This window comes from Eptesicus fuscus, chromosome 3 (genome assembly GCF_027574615.1).
Source record: "Eptesicus fuscus isolate TK198812 chromosome 3, DD_ASM_mEF_20220401, whole genome shotgun sequence".
Lineage (NCBI taxonomy): Eukaryota > Metazoa > Chordata > Mammalia > Chiroptera > Vespertilionidae > Eptesicus > Eptesicus fuscus.
The window spans coordinates 74040966-74062927 of NC_072475.1; the positions used below are offsets into that span (position 1 = coordinate 74040966).

General features: G+C 38.6%; 1 protein-coding gene across 1 annotated transcript in view; it reads right to left on the reverse strand.

Annotated features, from left to right (window-relative positions):
• Positions 1 to 15664: 15664 nt before the first annotated feature.
• ALCAM (activated leukocyte cell adhesion molecule) overlaps positions 15665 to 21962 on the reverse strand; it is a 214427-nt gene continuing 208129 nt past the window's right edge. Inside the window, exons 15-16 of the mRNA XM_008158564.3 lie at positions 20073 to 20188; positions 15665 to 18190 (exon numbers count right to left, since the gene is read on the reverse strand). Coding sequence (XP_008156786.2) covers positions 20101 to 20188 — 88 coding nt within the window. The 3' untranslated portion in view covers positions 15665 to 18190; positions 20073 to 20100. The remainder of the gene's footprint in view (positions 18191 to 20072; positions 20189 to 21962) is intronic.

Sequence of the window (21962 nt, forward strand, 5' to 3'; positions counted from 1 at the left end):
TAGTCCTACAATTAAAAAATTAATGCAAACTATTATTTATTAATAACCCCCACATAAAGAAATTAATATTTCAACTGAAGTTCACAGGAGACTAAGATTTAAGAATTCACAATGGACATCTTAGGCTCTATAAAAATGGATATTATATGTAAATTGATGTCAATTTAACTCAACAAATACTTGAATACTTGTTATGTGTAAGATTTCAGGTAGACAATGTCCAAAGCTGGTTGATATTTGGGGGAAACATCCTTTGTGATGTCTACGCAGTGGTGTTCAGTTGTTTCTCAAGCACCGGTCTTGCTGCTGGGAAACTATATTTTAGATGTCGTTAACATTTCATTCAGTAGACTGGGCAAAGCAGACTGCTCTCCCTAATGTGGGCAGCTTCATCCCATCAGTTGAAGAGCAAAAAGAGAACGCGCTATGGACATGGACAACAGTATGGTGATTACGATGAGAGTGGGGGTGCGGGGGGAGAAGAGCGGATAAATGATAGAAAAAAATAAACTTACACACACACACACACACACACACACACACACACAGGTAGGTTTTTCAGAAACGCAATTCTGCCTCAAGACTGCAGCATAGAAACACCCGGTGTCCAGCTTGCAGATTTTGGGCTGAAGACAAACACTCACTCCCCCCGACCTGCCAGCCTGCTCCAGGAAGTCAGACTTGAGAGCCTCCACAGACACATGAGCCCGAGCCAGTTCCTCTCCTTCTGTTCCCCTCTCTCCCTCTCTGTTTTGTTTCTCAGGAGAATCTTGACTAACACAATATCCCTAAATTCTACAGTATCCAAAATTCAGAAAAGGCCAATAACCCAAGAATAAAATGAGTGGAAGCAGAGCAGAAGAGGATGTTGTTCAAGTTCACCTACCTTGTCCTTGACCTGGACCAGATGCGGGCCTGTGGGAGGAGCAGCTGATGCAGCTGAACACCACCGCCTGCAGCCACCCGCCTGCGCCTGCAGGGAGGCAGCCTTCCCCACTGCTGCGCCTGCGCGAGGCCAGGAAGGCGGAGCCAGGGGAGAAGCCCCAGGTGGTAGGACACACCTGTGGTCAGGAGCATCCTGCTCAAGATGGTGGGCAGCGTGGTGGTGGGCTTCTACGGCGGCAGGAGCTCCAACCCGGTGGAAGTCAAACCTAACACGATAGGCCACTACCTGGGCGAGTTCTCTCACGTACACGCCTGTGAAGCACCTGGTCTGGCATTGGCATCGGCCACCCACCTCATCCACTTCGTCCCGCACAAGTAGCCAGCCCGGCCAATTAAGGCACAGACTTCAAAAACAAAACACAACCCTGTTCTGTAACTTTTCATGTAAAATACAAAGAATATTTAACTTTGCTCAAAGTGAGAGAATTCACATTACCACTAAATTAAGATATACTTGTTACATATCAAAATGACAAAAAATGAAATGCTTTCTCATACTCATTGGTTGTGGAAAAACAGGATTCTCTTATGTTATTGCCAGAAAAAAAAAAAGAAGATACAACTCTGTGTACATAATAATATTTAGGAAAATTGAATGCACATTACACTTTGACTTAGCAATCTCACTTCTAGAAATATATTCCAGATATACACTGGTATAAAATGCAACGTGTACATGAGAATACCTATGGAAGCTTTATTAGTAATATAAAAAAAAATTGCCACACTAAAATATCCACAGGTTGAGAACCGCTAGCAGGGTCGCCTAAGGCCATCGGAAAACACAGATATTTACATTACGATTCATAACAGTAGCAAAATTACAGTTATGAAGTAGCAACAAAAACAATTTTATGGTTGGGGGTCACCACAACATGAGGAACTGCATTAAAGGGTCGTGGCATTAGAAAGGTTGAGAACCACTGCACTAAAAGGAAGTTGATTGAATCAATCATGGTACAATCATAGAATGGAGTATTATGCAGGTGCAAAAAGAGATTAGTCTCTAAGAGGAGACTAATCTACTGTTAAAAAAAAGAATTAATTTCAACATGCTAAGGTATATTGTCAGGTGGAAAAAGTCAAGTTTTTATACAAACTATAAATACTATTGTGCCCCTATTATATATATATATGTATATATAATATATAATTTATTTATAGTATTTCAAAAAAAGAAACAATGGAAGAATAACTTTAAAAACCCAATAATTACTACCTATCAGAAAGGAAACATATTTTTTAACCTGAAATAACAATACCTTCCATAGGTATTCTTATTTCAGGTTAAAAAAATTCAAGTGACTACTTTTAGTAGTAGATATTTTGAAACAACAATACGTATATTTAAGATAAAAGTAGATAATTAATTAGTGTAGTTAAGGAAAATGATTATCAACATGAGGAAATACGGGAAAGAGATACCTACCTATCTAAAATAAAACAAAAATAAACCTGCAACCTGATTTGAAGTGGAAAATTTTTTTCTCTTAATAAAAACATTTATTTCCTGACTGTCCATAGAAAAGGCCTAGCAGCAATGAGAATTCATGTGGTTTGTAAGGTTGATTTTCCATTAAAATATTCTAGGACTCTTGGTGAAATAGCTGATTCTACTCAGACCTGTGGCAGAAAATGGAGAGGCGAACTGTGCCACGCCAGCACGGCCAAGGGTGAACCTGAGTGGGGGCCGTGAAAGAGTTAGAAAAGACAGACAAGAGAATGAAGCTGGGGCTGGGTGGGACTCTGCCCTCTCTGATGGAGAAAGACAGAGCTACGCACTACAAGCCGTGTCTTTATTTTATAGCCAGAATCCACGATGCAAAGTAAGGGCGTGGTCAAGATGTTTACAACATTCTCGTGAGTTTCGATCCTACTCAATTACATGCACCTGAACTCTATCAAGCCCACATCACTCAGGCACGTGGGACCACGTGTTCAGGCCATAGGTTCAAGCTTACAACTATAGCTGTTGGCTATAATTGTGCTGGGAGGGCTCTGCCCTCCAAGCTGGGACTTGCACGTGGCCATGAGAGGACTGTGCCCTCTCATCAGTCCAAGGCTTGAACCTGTCCAAACACTGTAGCCGCTCTCCACAGAGAACTTTTGTAACCAGAAATAGAAATTTGTCTATACCAATGGCCTTATATGTAAAGAATTCAGACACCAAATGCAAAAGGCTTCATCTTATTGGCCTAAAATAAGACAATGTGAACATCAGAAAGAACAATGACTACCATGTACTGAAACACACAAAAATATATGAAAATCTATCAATTCATTAAAATTCTTTAAAAAAAAAAGAAAAGTCTCTTTGATCATCATTTAGAGATCACTACTGTTCATACCCAATGCCATTTCTCTAAAAACTATTTAAGGAAGAGCCAGGTATCTGTTGTTCCTTCCTGTGCAAACTTTACTTCGGGTAACCAAGTAATTAATGTGTTACAGAATAATTTCCTCTAATACATGCAGATGGAATGATAGAATTAGAAAATCATCATTTATCAACCCCTAAATTATCAGTGGAACTTGGACAAGATCATCAATGGATGTTCAACCATTTGTTAAAAATCGACAGAGAACTTCATGACAAGCACCTTGACCCCCACATGTGATCATGACTAAAAGTGGGAAACCACTGAACCAGTGCTGGCAAGGATGTGGAACCCTCGTGCATTGTGGGTGGGGCATGGGAAACGGTGCGGCCACTGTAGAAAACAGCATGGCGTTTCTTCAGAAAATTCAAAATGGAATTACCATGTGATCCAACAATTCCACTGCTGGCTGTGTACCAAAAAGAACTGAAATCAGGGTCTGGAAGAGATGTTTGTACATCCATGTTCATGGCAACATTATTCACAATCTCTAAAATGAGGAAGCAACCAAGTGTTCATTGAAGGATGAATGGATAAGCAAATGTAGTATATATTTATACAATGGGATATTATTTATTTATTCTTAAAAAGAAAGGGCACGCTAGGACACGCATAAACCCTTAGAGGACATTATGCTAAGTGAAATTAGCCACTCACAAAAAGACAGTGTATTATTCCTCTTGTACTTGGAATAATCAAAATCATAGAGACAGACAGTAGAATGGTGGTTACTAGGTGCTTGGGGGAATGTAAAATGGGGAGTTATTGCTTAATAGGTATAGAGTTTTAGTTTTACAAGATGAAAAGAGCTGTGGGGATGAATAGTGATGGTTGCATAACAATGTGAATGTATTTAATACCACTGAATTGTACACTTAAAAATGGTAAAGATGGTAAATTTTATATTATGTACATTTACCACAATTTTACAAAAAAGTAAGACTACTAGACACATGCCTTTTGATGTGATACAAAAGGACCTGCATATTACGGCCTACAAGAGATGTTTGCCCAAATAATTGCACCGAAATCCAAATTTAACTATCAGTTTAGCAGGAGTACAGGGTGAGGAATGAGTTGAATTTGGGATGATAAGCAGCATCTTGTTTTTAGTTTTGTTTATTTTTCCTTCTCTTCATATTCTAACTTTATTATCTTTGTGTCATAGAACTAGATAGAGGACAATCACAGATTGGTGATTATCTTCCTGTAATCAGAAGGAAAATTTCCTTGTGCCTGACCATAACTGTTCTTTCAAACTAGAGCTTCCTCCACAGGTAATATATACCTTATCTTCTTTTAAGTTTTTAAACAAATTTATTTTTATAAATTTGCTTTAAACATAGTTTGTAAAGGTTCAAAAAGCTTATCCCCTGCCCTTCTTGTACCGACTCACAATTCCATTCTCCAGAGATAACCTTCCCCTGGCCCAAACCACTATTTTAGTTTTTTTTTTTAAAAAAAAATCTTTATTGTTGAAAGTATGAGGCCTGGGGGAAGGCGGGGGTGAGATAAGCAGCATCTAGAAGTTTGACAGGAGGAAGAAGGGGTGAGAGGAAAGCTTTAGAAGCAGAAACCAAACCCATAACAAGTAGTTCCTATGGGAAATCACAGGTGCTGTGCGGTATTGTGGGGGACCATATCTGGCTGACACCTGTGTAAATACAAACAAAAACACTGAAATCACTTATAACTGTTTGCTAGGGACAGGGCACTAAGTTTCTTCTACTTCTCACAACAGTCTTTGTTGGGAGGCATTCTTTTCATTGTTTTACAGATAAAGGTTAAATACCTAACTTCCCCAAGGATACCCGGCACTCACACAGAGGAGGTTTCAAAATGTCAATGTTAATGCTTGCTTGATGGTAGAAGAGCAAATTCATGGGAGAGAGCATTGCTTACACCTCTCTAGCTAATGCAAATCACTCTTTGTGATTTGTCCTTGGCTTTTTTATTTATCATATACTACATTTTATTGATCCAAAGTGCCAACAATTGCAAGACTCAATTATTTTATGTATTAAGAAAAAAATGCTGTCAACTGACTTATGGCATAATGTTTTATCATTTAGAATTTTTATTTGCTGCCTAATAAATAAATTTCAATAGTATTACTAAGACATTCATTTTAGAATATGTATCACCATTATCATACAGAAAATCAACAATTATCAAATGAAATTGGCTAAGAATTCCTAAAATTTCTTAGCATTCGGAGTGTGACTTGTTCTACATTGCTTTTCAATTCAAGGTTTATGTTTATTCATACCTTTTTCTTTGTGCCCCTGAGAGCCAGAATATAATTAAAGTCCATTGGTGCTGGGCTCCTAAGTCAGTTTTGAAAATATATAGAGGTAGTTTACCTGTGAATACCATTTGGAACTTACTCAGCCCATTAAATCCAAGCCCTTCCCACCTCTCCCTGAAATTGTTTATTATAATGAAAGTTAAAGGAGTACTTCTGATTTTTCTCCAATGTACCAAAATTTAATTTTGCAACTTTCAATGCTGGAGCTTTTCATATCTATACTAATAAAAGGTTAATATGCTAATTAGACTGAATAGACTGGATGTCTTCCGGACGTCATTCAGGACATCATTTTTTACAAAGCGGGGACCTGGCCCAGGGGAAGCCACCCATAGTCCCAGTTGCCTGCGGCCAGCCCAGGGGAAGCTGGCCGGGTCCTGGGTGCCTGGGGCCGGCCAGAGGGAGGGAAGCCTGGGTTTCAGGTGCAGGGGCCAAGGCAGAGGCAGTTAGGGGTGATCAGGCAGGCAGGTGAGCAGTTAGGAGAGATCAGGCAGACAGGTAGAGGCAGTTAGGGGTGATCAGGCAGACAGGTAGAGGCAGTTAGGGGTGATCAGGCAGGCAGGCCAGTGGTTAGGGGAGATAAGGCAGGCTGTCAAAGGGATTAGGGGTGATCAGACAGGCAGGCAGGCAGGCAAGCAGTTAGGAGCCAGTGGTCCCTCATTGCGAGAGGGATGTCCAACAGAGATTGGGCCTAAACTGTCAATCAGACATTCCTTGAGGGTTTCTGGATTGCAAGAGGGTGCAGGCAGGGCTGAGGGACCCCCTACCCCCACCCTGTGCACAAATTTCATGCACCAGGCCTCTAGTTTTCCTATAAAATGACAACTATCATGATTGCTGTCAGGTAAAGTAAGGTGTCATTGACCATAACTTCTATCTTAATTATGAGATGTTAAAATGTGAGAAAGAAAAATGCAGGCTTTAGGGTTGTTAAATATGGTAGTTAAAAATAAGATTCACTTAAGCATCATGACCTTGTGGAAATAGAATCTAATTCTAATAGCTTGCTGGTAGACTGCCTGGGTTTAAATCCTCTTCAATTATTTACTGTGTGTCCAGTGGCCATCTTTTCCCCTCTTTCCCTACTGATAAGGGTTAGCTAGCTACCTTAATCAGGCAGACAGGAAGGAAGGGGGTCTAGAGAGGATAGAGGCATCTTGGCCTGAACAATTAAAGCAGCCATAAGTTAGATCAAAAGCAGCCCTGACCTGAGCCACTTGGAGACCCATGAGGGGTAATAAAACATCTCTGGCCAGGACAACTGGGAGAAAGCCATAAGGTAGATCAAAAGCAACTCCAACCTGAACAGATAAGATGGATATATGAAGGACAGAGAAATGTCACAGGATAAGGGGGGAGAAAGACATACATTCACGGGAGATTTAAAAAAAAGTCACAGGATATGGGGTGGCGGGAGGAAACATTTTCACAGAGGATATAGGAATGTTGTAAAATAAGGGGAAAGAGGGGGGCACCTCCTGGGCTTTGGCCTTTGAAACTGGTACTATGTAGCAGAGTGGCCAATGATTAAGAGAAAGGGTCTCCAGGGTATATAATACCTCAAGATAAAGAGAGCAGTGGCCACCCTCTTTAGGGGGCCCCTCTTTCTCTCCTTAGCAGAAGAGACAGAGTATTAGAATTAGAATCTGGTTTAGAGATAGAGATAGAATCTGCTTGCAATAAAGTTTCTGTACTTCTCATCCACCATCCTTTGTCCGTGGCTTCATTCTTCAAATCCATCTAGACAAGAACCCAGGAAAGAAATCACTCTTGTACCCTGCTCACCAAAAAACCCCAAATCACTGCCATCCTCCTGGCCTTCTTTCCTACACATATTTGGTGTGTCTTTTCTGAAGTACACACTAGCATAGGTGCTGGGAATTCATTAGAAAATAAAATAAGGATCACAATTTTATGCAACTTGATTCTAGTCTTAAAGAAAGAGGAGCATTTGATGACGGCAGAGAAAAAGAAAGACAGTTTAAATAAGTGGAATATCTCAGGGAAAGGAGGAAAGTATTTCAGACAAAGTTGAAATAAAAATGTATTTTTCCTACTATTAATTTAGGCTCTTCAGAAATTACTTTTCTAACCTTCAAATTCTTTATTTCCATGTTACATGAATAAATTGTGTGTACAAATGGCTTTGTTTGTGTCTATTACACTTTAAAATAAAAATACAGATGGAGCTCTCTTCTATAAAATATCATGCATTCTTTTCAAGGTGAAGAAGAAAAACTTCTGCCTAATATGATCAGTGAAATGCAAAAAGAGCAACAGCATGAAAATGAAACATAAATGAGGTTTGTGAAATTATCTTGGTTATATTTCTCTAAGGTATTGTGTGCAGCCCAGGTAACCCCCTCATTTAGCACAGACTTCTTGGTTAACTAAGTTGTCTTTGGAGGTGCTGTGATGTCATTTATATGTGTTACGGATTTTGTTTTTCCTTTAAATCCACAAAAGCACACATCCTCCCCCAACACAAACAGCCATTTTAAATTTGAATATGAATATTTCTCTGGATTCTTCATATAGGAACAAATCTATTATTTTGTACAGGAAATATTTTTCCTTTGCTTGCTATCACAGGCTAAAGAGCATATCGTTTTTAGCAATTTAAAGTTAAATAAATCAGCATGCTAACTTGGATTGGCCTCTGTTCCTTCACAGTCACATATAGTAGTTTGCCTTAATTAAGTTAATAATAAAGGGATTAAAATTGCTAGCTGGCAAGGGAGGAGCCTGTCAAAAGTATTAAATTTTGAATTCAAAATGATTGTCCTTGCATGCTAATTATCAGCTGCCTGAGATACAGAGGAAATTCAGGAAAAAGATACTCTAACCACGTGTTAGTTTAATTCTGGAGAAGAGCCTTTAAAGAATGAATTGCATTGCGATTTGCTTTCTAATCAGACCAGACATTAATTTAGATCGATGACCTCAAATCCTTTAAATCCACTATCACTGGCAGTAATTGCGAGAATTCTATAAGACTGTCTACAAAGTTTTCTGCCAGGGCACAACGGAAGATGGATTTGTTAACAAAATTGAATTTGTAATTGTGAACAATAGAAAGCTCATCTCATTAGTTGTAATGGTGATGAGATAATTTGACTCATCCTGTATTTGATGAGTGTGTAAGAGATTCGTAAGAGGAGAAAAGTGGAAGGAATGGTAAGAAAGAAATTACCAATAATATACTTCTTATCTACAATCTCCTAGTTACTTTCAGCAGCCTAACTGACTGGTACTCCATAGTGCAGACAATCATTTTTCCTTTGTTTAGTCTAGGTATACACGCAATAATGAGGCGAAGTTAGCCCTGGTGTTGATTGCTGCATTGTTTATTCAGTGATTTCCGTCTAAAGAATCAGATACCCCAATGAAGAGAATCTTAAGTGCCTTCTCCTTGGATAGGAACTTGGGAAGGACTCGGGAACTTTTGGTTCCTGGGAGAAAGTGGACAATTCCCTTGTTACTTGAAATCACCAAACTTAGTCTCAATTCAGTAAGAGTGTCCATCCAAGATATTAATCAAGAATTCAATGTTAATTCCGAGGGAGGCTTTCCTTTTTCCAGTTTGTTCTAAGATGTGGGCACAGAAATGAGGTGTGACTGTTTCCTTTCTCCCCTTCAGCTTCCGGATATTCAAAGTTGTCTCCTTTAATTATCTTGTTATTATTATTTTTCTCAAACATAGCAAACCAGTTGAAATAGACTAATATACAAAGGAAGCAAGTAATTAACCTGATTGAATTGGAAGAGGTGATGTCACCACGAAGATTACTCAATCCGTTTTAGCTGTACGGGGTCACCTACATCCACATTGCTGCTAAGGGTAGTAGACAAGGACAATGTAAGATAGACACACCTACATCGAGCACCTACTCACTATAGAGCAGGCACTGTGATCTCTTTGACGTTTCAAACCTGGATATTGCCAGTGGCCTGCTGAGAGCAGCACAGAGCTGACATAGGCCAAAAAGAAGAATCATTTCACATTTGTGGATAAGACTGCTTTCAGGAATAACCACCAACAGCTAGGCCAGCATTTGCCCCAGGACTAATCTATTAGGCCAAATACCACCATCGAGTCAGCAGTTCTCAAAGACTTCACTTTCCCATTGTGGGAAAATATACTGCTTATAGTTTTCATATTAAAAAAAACACACATACCTGTTTCTTTGCTCACTGCCTCCATGTTTGTAAACTATACTCTGATGAATTGGATTACCCCCGCCCTGCAATTTAGTAATCTGCAATTTACTAAACAGTGGGAGCCAGAGTAATTTTCTCTTTAACTTGTGCATTTTATTCTGTTCAGGAGAAGATCTTATGTAATTAGTTCTGCGGCCATTTTACAGATGAGGTAACTGAGGCTCAGGAGTTATGCTCAAAGCCTCACTACTAATGAATTGCAGATCCCCATCCTTTTAGAAGTCCATTCAAAATCTATTTCTAAAGACTGTCATTTTTTTTTCCATTAAACCAATAAGCACATCTGTCCCTCAAGAAGGCCTAGTGCCATTTGGTGGACACAGAAATGAAGTGCCCACGTCTACCCTCACACCATTGTCACCATCTCTTCGTCCAAGATGTCGTGGACAGTGAGAATCTGCAGAGCTTGCAGGAAAATTTGCTGAGGGTGTATGTATGTGCAGGTTTGTTTAATAACTCCTTTCTAATTGTTTCGTATTTAAATAGCCCTGTCCATATTTCCCTATTTTTACACTGAAACTTCCTGCTGAGTTTTATAAGCCTGAAATGTGAAAACACAAGGAAAAGGTTAATAAATGCAGTTAGAACAATTTTTATTTCTTTTAGGATGTTCCCATTTGGTTAGTACCTGGATACCTGAGAGCTTGTTGATTTGCGTGATCGTCCCAATGACCGATGACATGAATAGCTGAAAATCTAATTAGGCCTTTTGAGCTGAGAATATTTTTAAGGGACTCTGACATTTGGTGAGGAATGTGGTGTCAGCAGAATATCTAGCCTGAATGTAATTTCTAATTTGAGGAAAGGTATTGGCATGTAATTATGTGGACATACAGAGAGAGCAATTATATAAACCTGTCATAAATGCTGAACTTTCAGAACAATGAGAAAGGACAAATAGGGACCAGTGCCAGACAGAACTCATAATGTGCCCAGACTGCCAGGAGATGTGTATGTGATCTATATGCTCAAGAAACATCTCTAAACAGCTACCTGGCATCACTACAAACAATCCCTATGTGTTGATGCCAAAGTATATTTAATACATATAGAGGGGTAGGGGCTCCTGGGCAGTGACTTTCCCAGAAAGTCAGGGAAGAGGGGAATATTTCAAAGGCACAAAAGTTTAGTCATTACAGCTTTAATAAAGTATGCCCAATTATTTTTGTGTGAAAGAAATCCTATATAATAAAAGCCTAATATACAAATTGTCCCCTCTACCAGGAGTTCTGCCAGGTGTTCGACCTCTTGCTATGACGTGCACTGACCACCAGGGGGTGGAGCAGAACATGGCTGGTGTTGGTGTAGCAGCACTGGCAGTGGGCAGCAGTGGAGGCGCTGCAGGCTCCGGTGGGCCCTGATAAAAGAGGGATTGGGGTGGGATGGTGGAGCAGGTGAGTGGGGGGCGCCAGGCCAAGGTGGGTGCGAGCCACTGGTCGCTGGGCAGGGGCTGATTGCCTTGCTGATCTGATCGTCCTGCCACTGCTGGGCTCCCAGGTGCTGGGGGAGCAGGGCCTGCCACCTGGCTCCCTCAGCACCTGGGAGCTGGGCGGCAGCAGGGCAATCGGTGGGGTGATCAGGCCCCACAGAGGCAACCAGCGGCAGTGGCGGGGGGCAGGTGGCCAGGGGAAGGGAGGGAGTTACCTGGCCGGCATCCAGCAACTGCTAGGGGCCCTACCAGTACACAAATTCTGTGCACTGGGATTCTACTATTTTTTGTATTATCCTGACCTAATTAGCCAATCAGGAAGTTGTTACCCTTGAAGAAGTGTGCCAGCTAGCTATTGTTGCATAACAACAATCTCAAAACTTAGTGGTTTAAAACACTCCTTTATTATTGTAGCCCAGGTGGATCTGACTGACAGCTGATGCAGATTGGGCTCCAGTGATCTTGGCTGAGCTTGCCCTGCCATACTCTGGGTTTGTCTGAGGCACCTTACCTGGTGCGAATCTGCTCCGTGTCTTTAACTCCATCTTGGCATGAACAGGCTGGTCTCAGCTTGTCCTTCCCATGGTGATCAGAGAAGTACAAGAAGTCAAGAAGAAATATGGTATGCTGCTTGAGGCCTAGACTCAGAACTGAAAAACTATCACTTCCACATGATTTTATTGGATAAAGTGAATCATATGGATGAATCTAGTGTCAAAGAGTGGAAAAACATTCTCTGGTCCTTTTGTGGGAAGAATTGCAAAGTCACATACAAAGGGTATGGAGACAGGTAAAGGTAAAGAATTAGGGAATTTAATGCCTGGCTGGTGTGGCTCAGTGGTTGAGTGTCACTATGAACCAAGAGGTCATGGTTCAATTCTTGGTCAGGGCACATGCCCGGGTTGTAGGCTTGATCCCTAGTGTGGGGTGTGCGGGAGGCAGCCAATCAATGATTCTCTCTCATCATTGATGTTTCTTTCTCTCTCCCTCTCCCTTCCTCTCTGAAATCAATAAAATATATTAAAAAAACAAAACAAAAAGAATTAGGGCATTTAATGCAAAAAATGGCCCATGAGTAAAACAGGAATAGGATTCTTTTTGCAAAAGCACTTGGCTTTAGGAAGCATCTTCTGAAACACACAGGGGGATATGAAGAAAAGGCCTGTGCTGAGGTATTGTGGTAGTAGTCTTGTCTAGGAAGAAAAGATGAGCCAAAGACAAAATCAAAAACTGTGTGAACTGTTGCTGACATGCTTCCTCCCTTAAAGTCATCTTTTAGCAGAAGCTCAGTTAACTGCAATTGCAAATATATGTGCTTTATATCTGGAAACTCGAGCTGACATGCAGAACCAAATCGTAACTGAACAGCTTCCTGTGCTTATCCAACTTTCTAACCCTCTCCTGCTCCACTCTGGTACATCTGTAATACTCTCTACAATAAAGATAAAAAAAAAAACAAAAAACAAAAAAACAACCCTATTTTGGTAAAGTCCATTTGACTTTGCTCCCAACCATATGATTTTCTCATTGGATCAAATGCTTAGAAAAATAATTTTAAAAGAGGGGGAATGATGAAGATGGACCAACAAAATCTGCCTCAGCGCCAGTTCCACTTCAGTACAATGCCGAGAGTCACTGGGTACTGATGTTGATGGTATTAATGTCAATTCAACTCCATTTTTGTTGCAGAAATACCACAAAAACAACAGCATTAATATTTATCAATCTGCACAACCTTTGAACTGAACACTGATTCCATACATTGCCGTTATCATCATGACAACAGAAAATCCGAATCCTGTCATGATAACTATGAAGTACAAATTTTTATTTTAATAATTATTAAATATTTTATTACATTTAAGAAAAATAACTCAAAAGAATGTGAGAGTAACAAAGTCACTATAGGAATCTTAATAGATTATCAGTTAGGAATGTGGGGGAAGGTCTATGGGTTGTTTTTGTGGTTTTGCCAATATGACCAAAAATTCATTATCTTTTAAACAGCTTGTGTGCAACTGTTATATATGAAAAACAAGCTCTCCAAATTAAGAAAACTCACAGAATATGACTCCTGTACATGAACCTGCAAACGTTTAAAACAATAAACTTTCCTCTTGGAATCAGATTCAACAATAGGTGATATATCTTTGTCTCTCAATACAAAGTCTATTTTAAAGCTTTTGGTGGACAATTCTAATCAAGCTAAGAAAAAGGAACTTAATTGTTATTGTCAACAATGTAGAAGCCAAGAATTTCTGGATAAATTGGGTTTTAATAACAATTTAGTTTCCAAGGGATGACTCTAATACTTAGACATAAACATTTTCTGAACAGAAATACTAGTATTCTATTTCCTTAATAGGCCATCCAGGGAGAGGGTTGTGAATTTACTTTCAAGCAATAACTTCATCTTATTTCACTAATATTTCACTACATATTATTTCTTACTGATGAGAATTCAAAGAATAATATAGGGTTGCCCAAATTTTAATTGTTATTTCTGTGGAAGTGAACATCTCAGATCATATGTGAGTCAACCATCAATTTAAATTGTTAATTGAAGCTCCATTTATCCTGGCCCACCTGGGAAGATATGATCAGAAAGAAAATATTTATGGGAAGTTGGTATTTAATTTTGATTCCCTTACACATAGTCTATACCGAGTTGCTGTCAATTTCCAAAGGCACAGATTGTCAAGTGCTGTACCTTTTGGAGACCACAATCTCTGTTCTCTGAATATACAAGTTTTCTCAAAAATCTAATAATTTATTTTGAGCATCAATTATGTTGACGCCCTCATTTATTTCCTGATATTATAGAGTTTATGCAATTAGGTTTATTCATACAAATTTCACTGCAACTGTTGGGTCTAGTATGTGCTATTGTAACTGTAACACCCATGAATGCCTCACATCAAAGTGCCATGAATATGTTCACCCTACAGCTGATTCCTATTTGACAAATATTTTGTATGTATTCAAGGAATTCCTTTCTAAATAAGGAAAATGGGGCAAAACACTAATACTTATATAATAATTTGTTTTCAAAGTGGTTGTCATGTCTTTCTTTAAATATGAATGACATGTTGCTAAGGGGATCAGATAAGTTATTCAATGCAAATCTTTCCTCTTGGTCATCTTCCCAAGCATAGACAGATGTATGTTCTTATAACAGGGAAGGCAAGCAATGTAGTGAATAGAACCTGGACTTTGGCATTTTGATCATAGGTCTATGCTTACCCACCTCTCATGTCTCTGATTGTAGATAAAGTTATTTACATTGTCTTGATCTGTGACATGGAGATAGCGCTTCCTGTGACAGGATGTTGAATACATTCAAGTGAAAGTGTAAATAACACATTAATACAGTGCTGGTCTCATTAGAGGTACTTGATGTATGACAGCAACATGCATGTTTAAAATGTCTCACATATATATGCACATCACATTTTTAAACATGTGTTTTAAATAAACACATGTAATTATACATATAATGTCTAATAAAATATCTGATCATTCAAACTCAGCTGGAAAATCTATAATAATAAAAGCATAATATGCTAATTAGACTGGATGTCCTTCCGGACAACCTTCCGGATGAAGCTGGTGGCTGGAGGGAAGCCCAGGTCCTGGTGCTGGAGGGAAGCCGGTGCTGGCAGCCGGGGAAAGGAAGGCCTACTCTTGCACGAATTTCGTGCATCGGGCCTCTAGTTATATAATATTGGCCTATTCTATTCTTTATAGATGGTATAACCAGTTCATGTGTCAATTAATATTTTCCAATTTTACATATTATAAAAAAGGATTTCTTGATTAAAGAAGTTTGGAAACTATAGTAGATTGGGGCAAGCATGGCCTTTAGAATCAGATCTGGTTTTTATATCAACTTACCTACTTAGAAGCTAAATGCACTTGGGACTTATGGAACCTCTCTAAACCTTAGATTTCAGCTATTAAATGGGAGGATATTTAATACTATTTGCAACTAGTAAGGGTTAAATAAGATAATGTATGGTTGGCCCTAGCACAAAGTATGGGCTCAATAACTATTTTTTTTTCTCTGATGTTCACAGCTGACTTTACCTTATTTTAAAGGTAAAGAATTGCTATGAAAGTTCATGCCTCAGTAATTTCCAATGGTAAACTGAATGGTGTGTTAATAGTAGACATAAAGAAATAGGACAATTCCTCTTAATTATATTCCTAGGACAGTCACGTGGGACACCCACAATAAGTATGATCCTATCACTGAAGATAGAGACACATACGTTATAGAACCAATTTTAGGTAAAATCTAGGACTGGTTAAGGTGGCAGAATAGGAAGGTGTAGACAATTTCATCTTGCTGAATTCCCTCTCCAGAGAGATGAAGAGTCACAATGAGTTTTCTACTGTTTAATAAAGACAACTATTTTCTATACATAAACATCCTAGTTTAGACAAGAGGCAGACAGCTGTGAGAGATGTGTGAAGACATATTTCAGTTTTATTATCTTTTAGGCATAGACGGGTGTGTTAATCCATTTCCACATACATTTCCTATAATCAAAGATTGGAAGTGAAACTTGAACTGGCGAAACCTGTCTCCTGTTGCCGAAGAGTTAGTAGTAAACTGAAGAGACGCAACCTCGGAAGTTGAGGATTGTGCACGATCTTCCTTCCCAGCCTCACTGTGCACATCTCTGCCGTTACACAAATAATCTTTCCTTTTCATCCGGGCATGGATTCAATAGTTCTAATGTTGCCTCCCGTTTCCCGGCAAACTTTCTGCTTTCCGTCCAGAGCTCTGTGCTGTGAATGTTCTGCTCTCTAGGTTCCAACACCTGTTTTCATTTCGGACAGCAAATGAAAGCCAAGAAATAACTGTAGCATAACCCTCTCTTTCTATCGTAGCATTGCTTCTTTCTGCAGATATACCCTAGGAGTTAGACTTTGAACCTTTGATCTCCCACACCAAAAGAAAAAGCATTTATATGAAAGGGATTTCATTTTAGTGTTCATGGTTTATTGTGGAAAGCAGGTGTTTAAAAATTTTAGAATTTCTTTAACAAAATTCTAAAGAAAAGAGAAAACAGAGAAATCACAGTATTTACAGAGAGATAACAGAATGGCTTTGCCATGCAGAACAAATAACTTTGGTTTTTCCCCTTTCACTTTGGTTTAAATATTGACCAAGATTCAATTTTTTCCTGCCAAATAAAACTTCAATAAATGAAAGTTTAGAGGCAAAATAACATGTTTTCTCCCCCCTCCCATAATATTTTACACAGCTTTGATTCTAATAAGATATTTTATGTATTTAATTCATACCAATGCACTACAGGAAGCTTTTATTAAACTTAGATACTATTGCCCAGATAGTAAATGGTTTACAAATGTACAACAGCATGTGTTTCTAAATAATGCAGAAGTGGCAAAATGTTATTCCTAATATCCATCTTCAATTTATTTTTCATTGCCTTCATAATTTTTATTCCATCAATCTAAAAAACAAACACCAGTTTTCCTCTCTCCCAAGAACACAGTTCTATACCTGGGAATCTGATGTTCATTTTCTTTTTCTATAAAGTTATGTAAATCCTGGGACAAAAATGGCTGTGCAGTGTTCTCCCAGAATCCAGGCTTCTGCTTGAAGGAGCAAAGTTTAAAAGTCTAGTCACAAGTAGCTACTGGCCCATATCCAGTCTACTTCAAAAAGTTTCCATTTATACTACCACCCTATAAAGTTCCTCAAGCATAAAACACGCTTATAAAGTTACAAATTTGAATGTAACTAAAGATACATAGACATTTTATTATTACACTTTTATGTACTGCTTGATAAATTATGTACCAGTTAAAAACACTAAATTATCTCAAGGTGCATTCAATATCCGTAGCATAGTTAACAAAAACACACACGAAAAAAATATATATTCTATATTCTGTGGAAAATAACACAGCTTTGATAATGACCACTGTTAAAAATCTCCAATTCTGACTGTTATCTTTTTAAAAAGGAAATGGGCATAATTTTAAGGCAGTGGATAACCCAAAGGATTTAACACCAATTTTTAAGTACAGTGATTTACATTCTGATCTATGAAAATGGAAATGTTATCCATGATTTTTCCAAACCGTCTCTCACACATTGTGTTTTTTTTTTTCCTTTCTTCTGACAGAAAATAATTTACTAGCAGATGTCTCTAAAGTGCTACCCAAATTCTGTAATTTTTTTTTTCAGTATAGGCAAAATTGTCAGTTTGGGAGTACCGTTATTATGTATGTGCGTCCATATGCATGTGAGATTTCCTTCTGAGAGCCAGCTGGTGGTGCATACGCAGAATCAGCTCATCCAGGGTTTATCAATCTGACTCTGCGCCCCCCCGCCCCAGGATAAAACCACAGTTTTGGAATTGGGCAATGTGCGTGTTTCCAGTCCTCACAAGCTGCCACCTTTGGGAGTTAGGGGCTTGTGAAAAAGTTTAGGGGTATTACTGATAGCAATCAGAATCAGAAATGTACCTGCTCAGATTATCCATATAAACAATTGAAATAAAAACATTACATTATACATCAGATTAACAGCAACTCCCAGAACAAAGCTTACAGTGTATAAAAATAGCTACGTAAAAAATTTACATAAAAGGCAAACCAAAAGGAAATCCTCAGTGCAGACATTTACAGAAAAAAAAAAAAATCAAACCAAACACAACATATGACCTATCATCATGGCTACCAAAACTTGTTGTTATTGTTTGCAATTTCATTTCATTGTTTGACTTGAGATAATTCTCTAAGATCCTGTGACAGCTTGGTAAAATGAACTGCTTAATATTTGAACCATGAATTGCTGTCAATGTCTTTGTATATGTCTTAAATACAATCCACGTTCATGCTTCAATTGGCCTATATAGTTTTTTTTCTCTGAAATAATGAAAAAAAGAACATAATTTAGTAAGTTACCGTAGCAATCATTTTTCACCATCAACAGATGCTTTGTACTAAAAGTGACAGGAATTACTTTATAGGAGACTTTCATAAAACTCCATTGTTCCTGAGCCCATCTGTAATGCCAGGCATTGCTATGCCCCTTCTGCAAATATTTTTTTTGGAATAGGTGAGTGTCTTTATTTTTATGAAAATTGCTTAATTCATGTGAAGAGCATAAAGGCTTTCAGGAAAACATTTCATTCTGTTTAAAAAATTCACTTATCCCTTCAAATCACACTCTTTTGTGGGCTTTGTCTTCAAGCTCAATTTTCCTTTGAGGATTTACTCTATCCAATTTTGAAGATAACAGTAGGTAAAAATCTATGTTTATGGAAGATGGAGGAATGAACCCTAGAGAAGCAGAAAAAAAACCCACACACCACAGGTGGAAATGCTGCCTGCCTTGCTTCCAACGAAAGGCAAACAACAAGGGGAAAGAATCCAGTTCTTTCTCCCAATCAGTCTGAGGTCCTGGTTTTCAGATTTTAAGTGTCTTACCTAAATTATTCTATTTTTCTTTCCTGTATGCATCCTCCCAATTACAATTCTTTCCCATGCCCCATATCTTCTCTATGGGATTAATTTGGGTGACATACTCAAATTGTGACTATGGCTTATGTATAATGAAGCAAAGTTTTACTGTGGTTGTTGGGGATTTTAACTTCAGTGAGTCAGCTGCAGTAAGTTATTCTCACTCAAGGACACACAAAATAATGTGCCCAAATGACTTACCTTAAAAGAATCACACTCATATAAATTACATAAAATATATGCAATACACATAACAAGTGTATATATATTATACACACATATATGTATAGGTGCATATATAGACACATATATACATACACCTCCTATATAATAAAAGGGTAATATGCAAATTGACCAAACGGTGGAAAGACCAGTCGCTATGACATGCACTGACCACCAGGGGGCAGACGCTAATGCAGGAGCTGCCCCCTGGTGGTCAGTGCACTCTCACAGGGGGAACACTGCTCAGCCAGAAGCCAGGCTGACGGCTGGTGAGCTCAGTGACGGTGGTGGGAGCCTCTCCCACCTCAGGGGATGTCCAACTGATGGCTTAGTCCCACTCCCCGTGGGTAATAAAAGGGTAATAAAAGGCCCATGGGGAGCAGGCCTAAGCCATCAGTCAGACATCCCCCAAGGGCTCCCAGACTGTGAAAGGGCGCAGGCTGGGCCAAGGGACCGCAAACGTGTGTGTGTGTGTGTGTGTGTGTGTGTGTGTGTGTATGTGTGTGTGTGTGTGTGTGTGTATGTGTGTGTTTGTGTGTGTGTGTATGTGTGTGTGTGTGTTTGTATACACAAACTTGTTAGTCTTTTCATTAAAATGATTTGAAAGATGGCTGTATAAACACTCTGATACTTTTAGTATCTTAAATCCTTGGATTCAAATTTTTATATTTAAAAATTATTCTCATAATTGTTTTTAAAAATAAATTTAAATTATTAGAATCAGCACTCATCCAACCAAAACACAGTTTATAAAATTAAGCTTCTTTGCACTCAACAAAATTTTTGACATTAGAATACAAAATGCTAATAAATGTTAAAATTTCAAAATTGATTTTAATTATTCAGAGGATAATGATTGTTTGTTTGGAGGATATGGAAATGGTTGAGACTCCATTCTTTTGAAGACACCTCAGTTACCAAAGCTTGCTTTTGAAAAGCTCTCTTCCTATTTTAAAAGCCTCAATTATGAAGCATCTTACTGTCAAGGCTTTCCCTGTCATCTCATAGGGTATTTCATTCTTTACTGGGAATTATTTCTATAATCCTCACACAGCTTACTTACCTGGACAACAACAAGAACAGTTTCTCTCTTAGGCTTCTGTTTTGTGATTGTTTTCTTCTAACTTTTTATTTTCCTCTAGATTACCAAGGTCCTTGTTTACATGTTTTGATGCGGTCCTGTAAAGGAATTAATTAAACATTATTACATTGACACACACATTTTCCTTTTTTAAATTTAGGGTTCACATTAATGTATCTCTGAGAAGCACATGTTTTACCTCTAATATAGGCAAACCACTAGAAAGAACAATTCCACATCTGTGAGCCTTGATTGGTAACAGGACCCATTTCAATGAAATGACTTTGACAGTTGGGTTGCATTAAATATATGCTAAGAGAAACATAAATCTATTATTTTGAACACAGACTACACATACATAGTTGCATCATGGTTTTGGCTGGGTTTTCTCTCCACTTTCTGGAAAGTAATTATTATCACTTTTTAGTCAAAATTTTCATTCTGTGCAAATGGTTTCTGGCAAAAGTTTTCTGAGGGAGTTTCATTAGGGTCTTTCCCTTTTTAGCATCCCCTTTTATCCCTCCAGGTTGAGCCAATCCCCTGTAGCTTTGTTTATGGATTTTGTTTTACTGGATAAATCAAATGCAAGATTAGAAAGAGACTGAGATTTACGACAGAAGATTGGCAGCAGCGGAAGCTAAAGCAGCTCTACTGTGGTGGTTCTCAAATAGTGGTCCCAGATCAGCAACAGGATTATGGAAACAGAAAATGCAGATGGGGCATACAATCTATGATAAGCAAGACCTAGTGGTTCTGCTGCAAGCTAAAGTTTGAGAACCACTGCCCTAGTGGTTGCCATGGTTACATATGATTGACTAGGTCCCATCCTTTAAGCGCTGAAACCAGGTTTTCTTAAACCCACGGCCAAATTCTTTGGTTTTGTGACCAGTCAGGAGAAGTCATCACTGTATCTAAGAGTGTATCATTTCCTTCTTTCCTGTTTCCTTCCTTCCCTCCCTCCCTTTTTTCTTTCCCTAACTCCCTCACTCCCTGTTGTAAGCACATCAAGGAAACCACAGTGATATGGAACTTCAAATTATTTTTGCCATATAATTCCTAGTAATTCTTCTACTTTTAAGAAATTATATAATAATTTCTCTTGGTTATAGAAGCTGGGGTAGAAAACTCCTATTTCCCTCTAAGTATTTCTATTCTTTAAATAAAATTTCTGATGTCATTGGCTAAGAATCACAATTTTACCAGAAAAAGTGTTATAATGGTGTATGACATTGGTCCAAGTGAGATAAAGACATACAGCTCATTCAAACCAGAACATTCATTATATTTAGTATAAATTTAATTTGTAATTTAAAAATCATTAGTTTAGCTTAAATTACATCCTTCTAAATCTATGCATAAAGGCAGGAGAGCAATCTTAAACTCTGTCAACATGATTAAGTCCTATATGTGATAGCATTTTACAAGAAAGGTATTTAAAAATGTAAATGAGACCATGTTGTAAGTTTTAGTCTATATCTTGAGTTATATATCACATAAATATCTTCTATTTTGTACTAAAATGGTCCATCATACTGAACGACTTCTTTATCAAATATATTTTCCAGGCAAATAAAAGAATAATCCTATCTAATAAAAGAGTAATATGCAAATTGAGCATCACCCCAAGACACAAGATGGCTGCTCCATGTGGTCAAAGATGGCTGCCCCCATGTGGACACAGATGGCCACCACAAGATGGTCTGCAGGGGAGGGAAGTTGTGGGCAGTTAGGGGTGACCAGGCTAGCAGAGGAAGGCAGTTGGGGGAGACCAGGCCGGCAGGAGAGAGCAGTTGGGGGGACCAGGCCTGTAGGGGAGGGCAGTTGGGGGGGGACCAGGCCTGCAGTGGGGGGCAGTTGGGGGAGACCAGGCCT